The sequence below is a fragment of the Stenella coeruleoalba genome, assembly GCF_951394435.1.
Source record: "Stenella coeruleoalba genome assembly, chromosome: 14".
In the NCBI taxonomy this organism is placed as follows: Eukaryota; Metazoa; Chordata; class Mammalia; order Artiodactyla; family Delphinidae; genus Stenella; species Stenella coeruleoalba.
Genome location: NC_137160.1, coordinates 66,622,179 through 66,633,430, shown reverse-complemented (window position 1 = coordinate 66,633,430; position 11,252 = coordinate 66,622,179). Strand labels below are relative to the sequence as shown.

The following is an 11,252-nucleotide window of genomic DNA, read 5'->3' as shown; positions in this document are numbered from 1 at the left end:
ACCCTGCCTCTCTGTGGGAGGGCCTGGGCTCTGGGCTGCCCTCTGGGAAGTAGGGTTCAGGCCAGGCAGGCACCCCACAAGCCCCACCCCACCGAGGTTAGGAAAGGGGTCTGCCCTTGGAGGGGCCCTCTGGCAGCATGTCAGGTTTCAGAGTGACTCTCACAGGGCCGTCCACGCCATGGATTAAACATGTGCTTCTTCCTCCAATATTTAGGGTCTGGGCAAGTAGGGGAAGTAAGCGATTTAAAAAGTGCTTTACAGGGCTTCCCTGGTGGCGTAGTGGTTGAGAGTCCGCCTGCCGATGCAGGGGACACGGGTTTGTGCCCCGGTCCGGGAAGATCCCACATGCCACGGAGCGGCTGGGCCCATGAGCCATGGCCGCTGAGCCTGCGCGTCGGAGCCTGTGCTCTGCAACGGGAGAGGCCACAACAGTGAGAGGCCCACGTAACGCAAAAAAAAAAAAAAAAAGTGCTTTACAGACATCCAAGTACCTAAAAGCCAAATGAAAAAGCCGCCTGTTTTTTTTTTTTTTTTTTTTTTTTCGGTATGCGGGCCTCTCACTGCTGTGGCCTCTCCCGTTGTGGAGCACAGGCTCTGGACACGCAGGCTCAGCGGCCATGGCTCACGGGCCCAGCCACTCCGCGGCATGTGGGATCTTCCAGGACCGGGGCGCGAACCCGTGTCCCCTGCATCGGCAGGCGGACTCTCAACCACTGCGCCACCAGGGAAGCCCGCCGCCTCCGTTTTGAAGGTGAGATGTCTGCTCAGATCCCCAGAGTGCTTGTTCGCCTGTCCTTTCTTAATCTCGGCCAAGGGCACTTTAGAGAGGATTCAGGACCTGCCCTGGGACCCTCTCCTCATAGAAGGGTGGAGGCTCAGAGAGACCTGCAGCTTCCCTCAGGTCACACAGCCTGTGGGTGTCAGAGCCAAGGTCCCTACCCATTGACCCCAGCCCTTTCCCCTGCACCGCCTTGCTGCCTCCTCACCTCCTGAGGAAGCCAGGGCCCTCCCATATAGGGGAGGCCAGCTGTGGCAGGTCCCAGGCCAGGCTAGGGGGAGGGTGGACTTAACTGAAGGGAGCACCCCTGCACTGGGCTTTCAGCGTCCATGGTCTGGATGTGAGCCTCCCTCTGAAGGAACTGTCTTAGTCGGGGTGTGTTTGGCTCTGAGCAACAGGGAGCTACTGAATCCTGCTCAAATCAAAGGATATTTGCTGATGGACTTCCCTGGTGGTACAGTGGTTAGGACTCCATGCTTCCACTGCAGGGGGCATGGGTTTGATCCCTGGTCAGGGAACTAAGATCCCACATGCTGCTCGGGGTGGCAAAAAAATAAAAAATAAAAAAGGATATTTGCTGAAAAGACTCAGCGCACCAAGTTAAGGGCAGCCAAGGGCAGTAGGGAAATGGAAGTTGGGGCTCAGGGCTCCATCCCTCCACTACCCTCAGGCTCTCTCCTCTCCATGTCCTCCCCCTCTGTCAGCTTCCTCTGAACGTGGCCCCAGCAGTGACTCTGCTGACTTCCAGTTTAATTCCCCAGGCCCTCTTATCTTCTTAGCCTGTGTCCCAAAGCCTGGAGAGGGGTCTGACCGGCACAGCCCGCTTCTGGGCCCTGGGTCATGTGTCTAGTCTGGCTCCATCAGCAGGGACCCCGAGAAGGGGCATGGGTGGGAGGACAGTCATGTCCACAGTAAGAGTTTGACAAGCAGCGGCCGCTCTGGAATGGGGGCCCAGGTTTGCGTCTGGCCTGCATTTAGAGCTGTGTGACTCCAGACAAGCCCCGTCCCCTCGTGCAGCCTGTTCCTAACTCACATCTGTGGGGTGGCGCCTTGGTTTACATTCATGCCTGTGAGCTCATCATAGATCACAGGTGGGGAGACTGAGGCCCCGCAGTGAAGTGACTAGTCTAGAGACATGCAGCGACAAGAGAAGAGACCCATCCCAAGCCTCTGCAGCTCAGTTGCTGGAAATGGGTTCTTCTTCCCTCCTGGTGCCTCTCAGGGTCCCGCCCCGAATCACCTGCTTCCCGCAGCAGCGGTGGGGGCCGGCAGGTGAAGGGCAGCACTCAGACCGGAGGGATATGAGAGCCTGTGGGCAGGGGCAGGCTGCTCGGGGCTGCTCTGGGCATTCAGGTGGACCCCAACGGGTGTGAAGGAGCCCCTGCTGCCCTGCCCTCTGTGAAGCTGGGTGCCCACCCCCACCATTCTCCCACAAGGGAACATCCTATGGAGAGTCTTGCTGCCTACAGGTCAAGGCAGGTTAAAAACTGGGGCTCGGGAGCCAGGTAGATGTGGTCTGAATCCCCCACCACCACTCAAGCTGCACGATCCCTGCTTTGGGCTCTGCCCTCAGCCTCCCCCTCGCCCCCGCTCCCCCACAAGGGTGTACAGCGCTCTCCCTTCCACCAAGGCCAACACAGGCCTCATCTTGGTTAATCCTCATTCCTCATAGCTCACCCCTCACCAGGCCGGGCAGGTGGGAGTGCTTTTTGGCAGTCTTGGAGGAAGTGTAGACACTGCCTACCACTCCACAGTAGCTCAGCTCTTAGAAGATTGGGGGGTGTTTACTATTTTTTAATTCATTGCTGTTTTTTTAATTAAAGGAAGCTTAACTGGAAAACTGACAAAATCTCAAAAAGAATCTAACCCTTAGGGGCCCTGATTCCTCCTCTTCAGGAAATGTGGGGCTAGGGGGGCTTCCCCCTTGGCTGGCTCAGTTTCCCTCCCACAACCACTCCTGGAAAAACGCCATCTAAATACCTGCATATTTTGGTCTTTCACCTGGAAATCTCCTGCCCTACAGTTTGGACTATTCAGCAGTGATTTGCAGGCTTATGCGGGTGTCAGAATCACCAGAGGCAAATGAAAAAAATTCACATCCCTGGGCCCACCAGAGGGTATCTGAATTCAGCAGGTCTGAAACAGTAGTGAGGCTGGGGAATTTTAATCCCAGTCCAAGGATTGTGATGGGGATTAGGGGACACTTGCAGCCATTCTGTGTTCTGACCACCAGAGGGCGCCGTGGACCGAGATGAGCGGTCTCCCTTTGCGGTCTTGTTCCTCCAGACAGGTTGCTGGTTCCTCCATCAAGGACTTGCTGGTCAGACGACAGGCTAGGGGTGAACCGTGTCCCAGTGGGAAGGAGCTTCCATAGAGAAGGAAGCTGGACGTCAGGAAAGAGGCTCACAGTGGGCAGTGATTCTTGCACACTTGGACTCCTGAGCTCAGAGAGGCCAGGGCCCAGCCTGGAATCCCTATCAGCCTGTCCTGCTCTGGAGTGTGCTGTTTACCCAACACCGATGCAGGGGCAAAGGCTTAGTGGCAGCTGCTCTGGCTCCCAGCCCACCTAGGGCTCTTTGTCCTGTCAGGGGTGGGGGCAGAGGGTGGACCCCAGGAATTTCAGCTGTGAGTCAGCTCTGAGTGCCCAGGGGATGGGACAGGGGCTGCTGGCCAGGGATAGATGCTGGCCGGCGGGACCCTGCTTCCGCAGCTGTGGGTGGCCTTGGTGATTCAGCTTCCCTCTGCCTGCCTAGAGGGGGCCCGCCCTGGGCTGGGAGAGGGAGGAGGTGTTCGGGTTAGGGAGGGGCGAGGGAGGGGTATTAAGGGGCCCCGTGGTCCAACTCTTCCGGATGCAGAGGCCCCACGGGATAACTGTGGCCAGAGATTGGGTGGTTCCGAGACTGGTCCTAGGATGAGGTCTCCTGGGGGGAGGGTGTCCTTGAAAATGAAATCTCCTGAGAGGCTAGGGCTTTTTATTAGGCTCCCTCAGAAAGATACCCCAGGGTCTCCCGCCCTGTGTTCATCTCTATGGGGGGCCTGCCTTGGCGCTGCGTGGGGAGGGGCCTGATCCCCCACCGGTGTGGGGAGGTGGGACAGACAGGCTGACCACTCCAGCTAGGAGGAGGTCTGCTGACGGAGGTAAAGCTAGGCTGATGGAGGAGGAGCTGCGAGCGGGCGGCGTGGGGGAGGGGCGAGACATCCCTCTCGGCTTCGGGGGCGGAGCCTGGACGGAGGTGGCGCCTGGGGCTCAGCCCAATTTTCCGGGTGAGGCTCGAGGGGCGGCCGCGGAGGCGGGGCCTAGAGCACGGAGCCTCGCTCTCCGCCCGAACCTGGCGAGAGACCCCGCCGCAGCCTGAGCCGCCGGGAGCCGGAGCTGGCGCGGAGGCCCTGCCGGAGCCGAGCTGAGTCGAGCTCGCCGCCTGACACCGGCCGCAGCGCAGGCCGGCGCGTCAGCCCGCCGCAGGGTCTGGGCACTGTCGGAGGTAGCGAGCCCGTCCACCGGGACCACCGGCACCACCGGGCGCGGGAGCCCGGATCGCCCTTGCAGGCCTGGCCTGAGCACGCTGGAGGACCTGGGGTTTGGACTGAAGAGAAAAGGGATGGAGGATTCCATGTAACCATAGCGTGGGCACTAGAAGGGGAGAAGAGTGGAGACTTCGCCTGGCACGGGGCAGAGGTGCCCGGCGCTTACTAGGCCAGGCTTGAGCACCAGGGAGCCTGGCATCCCAGCAGAAGCGACCTAGGCTCTGCCCTGCCTGAGCCGGGGACACAGCATAGCTCTTGGACCTCGGCTGTCGTAGGCCGGGCACAAGAAGCAGTGTCCTCACCTGAGACCGAGCGGAATCTACAGTGGGGCTCTCTGGTGGCCCAGAGCTGGTCGCTGGGGAGCCGGCCTCCTGACCCGGCCCCACTGGTACGGATGTGCCGCTGCCCGCGGGAGCGCCATGACGGCAGGATGACCTCAGCTGAGGCAGTGGCGGTGGCTGGCGGTGCTCGGTGGGCCGGGATCCCCCAGTGGCCCCCTGACACCCCGCAGGCGCTGCGGCGGCCTGGCCGGGCCTGGGTGGCCGTGGCAGCGCTGGTGTGGCTACTGGCGGGAGCCAGCATGTCGAGCCTCAACAAGTGGATTTTCACGGTGCACGGCTTCGGGCGGCCCCTGCTGCTCTCGGCACTGCACATGCTGGCAGCTGCGCTGGCATGCCACCCGGGGGCACGGCGCCCCATGCCCGGCCGCACCCGCCGCCAAGTGCTGCTGCTCAGCCTCACTTTGGGCGCCTCGATGGCCTGTGGCAATGTGGGCCTGAGCGCTGTGCCCCTGGACCTGGCGCAGCTGGCCACCACCACCACGCCACTGATCACGCTGGCCCTGTCCGCGCTGCTGCTCGGCCGCCGCCACCACCCACTGCAGTTCGCCGCCATGGGCCTGCTCTGCCTGGGGGCCGCCTGCAGCCTGGCGGGAGAGCTCCGGACACCCCCAGCTGGCTGTGGTTTCCTGCTGGCGGCCACCTGCCTCCGTGGGCTCAAGTCCATCCAGCAGAGTGAGTACCCAGGACACTGGTCGAGGAGCTGGGGATCGGGGTGGGAGTGTGGCCTGGGTGGCCCTGTGAGGGGCTATGGCCATTATCCAGTTTTACAGATAAAGGAACTGAGGCGCATGGCTTGGGAAGAGTCAGGAACTGAGGCTCAGAAAGGGCCAACCGCTCAGTGAGTTCCAGGCCCCAGACTTAGGCTCTAGAGGCCCAACCAGTGTTTCATCCAGTTGGCTGCCATAAATCTGTGGTCCATGTTTTGTCAAGCCTGGATCTCCATACCTGATCGAGGAAGTCACTGTATTGTCCCCATTTGACAGGTAGAGGGGCTTGCCCTGGGCCATGTGAGCAGCAGAGGCAAGATTTGAACCCAGGCAGGCAGACTTCATGCCGTCCAAGTGATGTGGCATAAGGCTGTGGACCCGAGGGAGGCCTGATAGTGGAGACTAGGGAAAGAGAAAGAGGGCAAGGCCATGAGCTGGGATTTGGAAGTTGAGGGCTTTTGCTAAGTCTGGGAAGGGCTGGTGTTTACTGGGAGCTGCAGTGTAACTGGTCCCATGCTAGGTGTTGACCTTGGGTCTTCATGGCAACTACCACCTTCATCCCGATTTTACAAGATGCTGGAACTGAGACCCAGAGAGGTTCATGATTTGCCCACAGGCATACAGCTCCTAAGGACTGGAATCCTAGTCCATGTGACTCTGGACCTCAGCTCTGATGAAAGGGGGTTGGGGGCTCTGGACAGAGGGTAAGGTGGAGGCTCCAGGCCTAGACCCTGCTAAATCACTCTGCCTGAGGGTGGAGACCACCTTCCTGCCTGTCCTACTGAGGGTCCTTTGAGTCACAGCCTCCACCATCTCTCTGCCTCAACCCAAGGGTGCCCACTCAGGTTGGGGAGGCCTGGGTTCCAGCCACACCTGGGCTTGTGCTTCCTGGGCAACCTTGGGCAGAAGGGGAGATCTGGATCTTGTCTGGGCCCCATCTGTTTGGTGGAGGAGGTCAGAGTTGATAGTCACAGGGCTTTCTTGGTCTCCCTCCCTTTCAGCTCTGAGATCCTGTGACCCAGGCCTGGGAGAGAGAAGGGGCTGCTCCAAGGACCCTGGGCTGGGGTTAGGGCAGCCTGCAGCCAGAGGAGGTTGAAGTCAGAGCTCAGCCCTGCCTTACAGTCATCGGAGCCAGGACCCAGAGTCCCTGTACCCATCCTCCAGGGCCCTGAGGTAGGGCCAGAGCCCAGTTCTATTTTTGCCTTCAGGTTACATGAGAGCTGGGACCTGAGCTCTGGGCATGAGTCAGTGGGAAACTTGACCTTGTACCCTGCCCTGGGCAGGGCCAGAAGGCTGGGAAGGCCCCAGCCTCAGGGTTCACATCACGCCTGCTAAGGCCCAGTGCTTCTCACACAGGAGGAGCCCCAGCCTGCAGGACAGGCTATGGCCGGCCAGGCCTCAGGCACATGGACATGGGGTGGCAGGTGCCTGGCATCAGGCTGCTCCTTGGCTCTGCCAGCTCTCTCCTTGTCTCCTGCCTGCCCCTGAGGCAGGTTGGTTGCTTGCTCCAGGTGCCCACAGCATCCTCTGCTTCCTCCATCAGGACTCCACATGCCTTGTATTATAGCCTCTTGTTTACCTGTCTGCCTCCCACCAGACAGGAGCTCTGAGAGGGCATGGCCTGGTTTTGAGGCAGCTCCATGTCCCCAGCACATAGCCTGGGGCCTGGCCCAGGTAAGGTACCCCTTAAATGGTGGATTTATTAATGGTCTGATGGCAGAATTGGCAGGCTGGTTAAACTCCTTGGCTCAGGGTGCTAAGGAGGGAGCTTAGGAGGCTGGAGGCCCCACCAACAGAGATGGGAGCCCAGCAGAGGTGGGGAGGAACAGACTAGAGATAAGGGGTGAGATGGGTTTTGGACAAGAGGAGGTTTCTACTGCCAGACTTTCCAGGAAAGTCATCAGGGCCAAATTTAGACTAGCGTGTGAATGGCTGACACCAGCTCCTTCCCTGAGGGCAGACTCCATGGGAGCAGAGGATGAAAGTCCAGAAAGAGGAGTGCCCAGCAGCCACGGGCAGGTCCAGCAGTTTCTCTCCTTCCTGGGCCAGTTGTGGACCTGGGGGGCTACACGGGGAGAGGAGTGATGCCATCTTCCCACTCACAGAAAGGCTGGGAAGTGGGGTGCCAGTGTGCTGAGACTTGTCCTCAGCTACATCCACCTGCATGAGGGAACAGCCTGACCCTGCCCACTGAGCTCTCAGGCTGGTGAGGAGAAGTAGAGATCACAAGGCAGGGGAGAAGTGCTGGAGCCAAGGTGGGCATAGCTGTGGTTGGGTGGCTACTTCTAGGGGAAACCAGAGAAGGCTGCCTGGGGGAGGAGGCAGGCAGTGCTGGTGACAATAATGTAATAATAGTGGCGAACACTTGCTGAGCCCTCACTGTGTGCCCACACCATGCCCAGCTCTTCATACAGCCAGAGTAGGAAAGGGCGTTCTGGGAGGGGGAAGCAGGGCTTGCCAGGGCACGGGTGTCAGCCAGCCGGGGCAGCATGTGGGGGATGGTGACAGCTGCGGTGGCCAGCAGTTGCTGCTGGGCTCCAGGCCCTGCGCTCAGCACCTCACAGGCCCCCGTGAGGGGCATGTTGTCACCTTGCCCATGCTCCCACAAGAGGACAGGCATAGAGAGAGGGCGGCTTGTGTCATATCACACAGCCCGTGACGGAGCAGAGACGGGATAAGCCAGAAGCCAGCGGAATGGGGTCTAGAGAACATTTGTCCACAGGTGACTGAAGCTTGGCATGTTCAGATGCTGAAACAAAAGTGTCTTTGGAGGAAGAGAAGTTGTTTGTTTTTTGTTTGTTTTTGGCCACACGTGTGGCATGTGGGATCTTAGTTCCCCAACCCCACACCCCCTGCATTGGGAGCACAGAGGCTTAACTGCTGGACCGCCAGGGAAGTCCCAGGAGAGGTTGAAATGCAGGGTTTGGTGGGAGCTGGCAGAGGAGGGGTCGCTGAGGAGGCAGTATGACAGGCTGGCATTTTGGGGCCCCGGGTGGGTGGCCTCTGGCAGAGGATCCCTGCTCTTTCCCTGGACTGCAGCAGAGGGAGGCAGAGGGCTGGGTGGGATGCAGAACAGGAGCAAGTGGCAGGGGGAGGAAGTTAGGACCTTCCTGCCTGGCTGCCTCTCAGAGGGTGAAATTTGCCAAAGGTGAAGTTCACCTGAAATCCTAAACACCTTCCAGTGATCGCCCCTTTAACAGGCAGGCCACAGGCAGCTCGTAATGGTGCTAAATTTGGAGCGGACGAACAGGAGGCATTCCAGTTATCTGTTCATTTCTAGAAATGCTTGACAGAAGGACTGTTGCCTAGAGAACAAAGCCAAAACATCAGAATGAAATGGAGGGAGAAATAAGATTTCCTATTCTAAGCATAGCCTATGAGTAAGCGCCTCTGTGGTTCTTTGGAAAGTGTGTGTCAGAAAATGCATAGAGGCTCAGAGAGCCCTGGGAGGGGATGGGGAGCCATGACTCATCTCTCTCCACAGAAACTGTCTCGTTGCCTTCATGCAAGTACTATCATTTCATCTGAGCCGGGTGTGATTCTATGATGGGCACCACTGGTTTTGTGAACCAGCTGGGTGGTAATATGAATACACACAGACAGGCACACATGTGCAAGGTGGTAGGATCCCCTCTTCCCTCGCAAAGACTAAGGTTTCCTCTGTGTCCTGGATTCATCTTGACAAGCCCCAGCGTTGGTAGCAAAAGATGCTGATTATCAGCGATAAACAGTGAGTGACAGCTGGGAGCAAACAGTGACCTTGTTGTTCCCTGTCATCCCAATGGTCATAAGTGATCGAACATTTGATTCAAACGGTTTTTATTATTTCAAACTCTCTATCTTTTTTAAGCTAAAGGCCACATAGCTAGTAAGTGGCAGAACTGGCCTGCTGGTGGCCTGTCCCTACTCTGGCATGGAAGCTGCACTGTGGGGCTGAGGGTGCGAGAAGGGCTGAATCCAAGAAAGGTGGGTCGGGCCGCTTGGTTCAGGGCCTTCAAAGTTGGTTAAGAGCCCAGGATGTTTTTCTCCAGGGCCTGGGGAGCCCCTGAAGAATTTTTTTTTTCACGGTTATTGATCAGTGGGACATCACAAGCAGATTATTGTTTCAGCCTGTGGGAGGAGTAGGTGATAACGCTTATTTGTTTTATCTTTTTACATTTACTGAGCACTTACCTTCTAAGGGCTTTGTGTACATTATCTGTTTTAATCTTTACAACAACCCTGCATGTTTAAGGTTTTATTATCCTCCGATTTTGCAGGTGAGGAAACCTAGGCCTGTAGAGGTTAAGTGCCTGGTCACAGGTAGTCAGGAGCGGACCCGGGTCACCACTCAGGCAGTCTGACTCTGGATTCGTGACCTTCTCGTTACAGAGCCGGAGCCACTAATTCCGCCTGAGGGGTTGGGGCAGGCAGGCTTCCTGGAGGATGGGCCGAGGAGGAGGTTGTGCCGGGTTGGCCTCGTGGGGGTTGTCTCGCGCCGGGTGCTGATGGCTGCTGTCCTGGTTGCAGGTGCCCTGCTGCAGGAGGAGAGGCTGGATGCGGTGACCCTGCTGTATGCCACCTCGCTGCCCAGCTTCTGCCTGCTGGCAGGCGCGGCCCTGGTGCTGGAGGCTGGCGTGGCACCGCCGCCCGCCCCCACCGACTCCCGCCTCTGGGCCTGTATCCTGCTCAGCTGCCTCCTGTCTGTGCTCTACAACCTGGCCAGCTTCTCCCTGCTGGCCCTCACCTCGGCCCTCACTGTCCACGTCCTGGGCAACCTCACTGTCGTGGGCAACCTCATCCTTTCCCGGCTCCTGTTTGGCAGCCGCCTCAGCACCCTCAGCTATGTGGGCATTGCGCTCACCCTTTCAGGAATGTTCCTTTACCACAACTGCGAGTTCGTGGCTTCTTGGGCTGCCCGCCGGGGCTTCTGGCGGAGAGACCAGCCTGGCAAGGGTCTCTGAGACCTGAGGGAGCACAGGGACCACGCGGGACTGCCTCAGCCTGAATCCAGCCTTGGCCCGTGGCCATGGGAAAACGGGGAGAGTGGGCAGCCTCTGGGGCTGTCGGGGGAGATGGGTCTTCCTGCAGGGCCACCTTGGAGGCTGGAATGGGGACTCCCAGAGAGACCCACCTCCTGTCCCTGCCTGCCTCTCCTCATCACAGACCCCACTCACCACTGGATGGTGGGTCCAAGCCCGGCACAGTCACTGTGCTTGTCAGAGTAATTATTACGATTAGTATCAACTACTACGCCGAAAACTGCTGGCCAAACTTTGAAAACCTCACCATGTTCTAATGATGAAGATGATGATGATGGTGATGATGATGATGATGATTCTTGGGGGGTCGCACAATCCTTCCTCCAAGAAATTGGGGAGGCAGCTAGGAGGCCCAGGGAAGGGCTTCTTTGCTGCTGGGCTTCCCTAGGGAGTTGGGGTCGTCTGTGCCAACTCCAGGCAGCTGCTGTGGCCTCAGCCCTGGGCCCCCCAATTTTGGGTCTTCCGTCCTCAAATAAACTATTTTTGCTTGTACACCTGTGTCATTCCTCGGGGTGGCAGCCAAGGGCCGATAGCTGCCAGCTGCCCACAAGGAAACGAGGACCCCCCTCCCGCCTTACCAACCGGGGCCTGGCCAGGCCCCCACCCCAGCCCTCTGCTCCGGCCCCTGCACGCCATCTTCCCGCAGCCCCGGGGGCATCTCCTAAAACACACTCTTTGTGTGGCTCCACACTGCTCTTGGGACAAGGTCAGAGCTTCCTACCCCAGACCATAGGGCCCTCAGGGCCTGGCCCCACAGCTTCACCAGGCTCCTCTCCCTTCTCCCCTCTCCCCTCCTTGGGCTCCACCTTCCATCTGCACCCGCTTCCTTCAGGTCCACCCCCCTCAACCCCCGACACCAAGCCTCCCCACCGGAGCCTCT

At 58.9% G+C, this 11,252-nt stretch overlaps 1 protein-coding gene across 1 annotated transcript; it reads left to right on the top strand.

Moving 5' to 3' along the window:
- Window positions 1-4,070: 4,070 nt before the first annotated feature.
- On the top strand, window positions 4,071-10,815 carry SLC35E4 (solute carrier family 35 member E4). Its single transcript, XM_079943071.1, has 2 exons — window positions 4,071-5,316; window positions 9,861-10,815. Exons 1-2 carry the CDS (start codon window positions 4,698-4,700, stop codon window positions 10,292-10,294), a joined length of 1,053 nt encoding a protein of 350 aa, XP_079799197.1. The 5' UTR covers window positions 4,071-4,697; the 3' UTR covers window positions 10,295-10,815.
- Window positions 10,816-11,252: the final 437 nt, after the last annotated feature.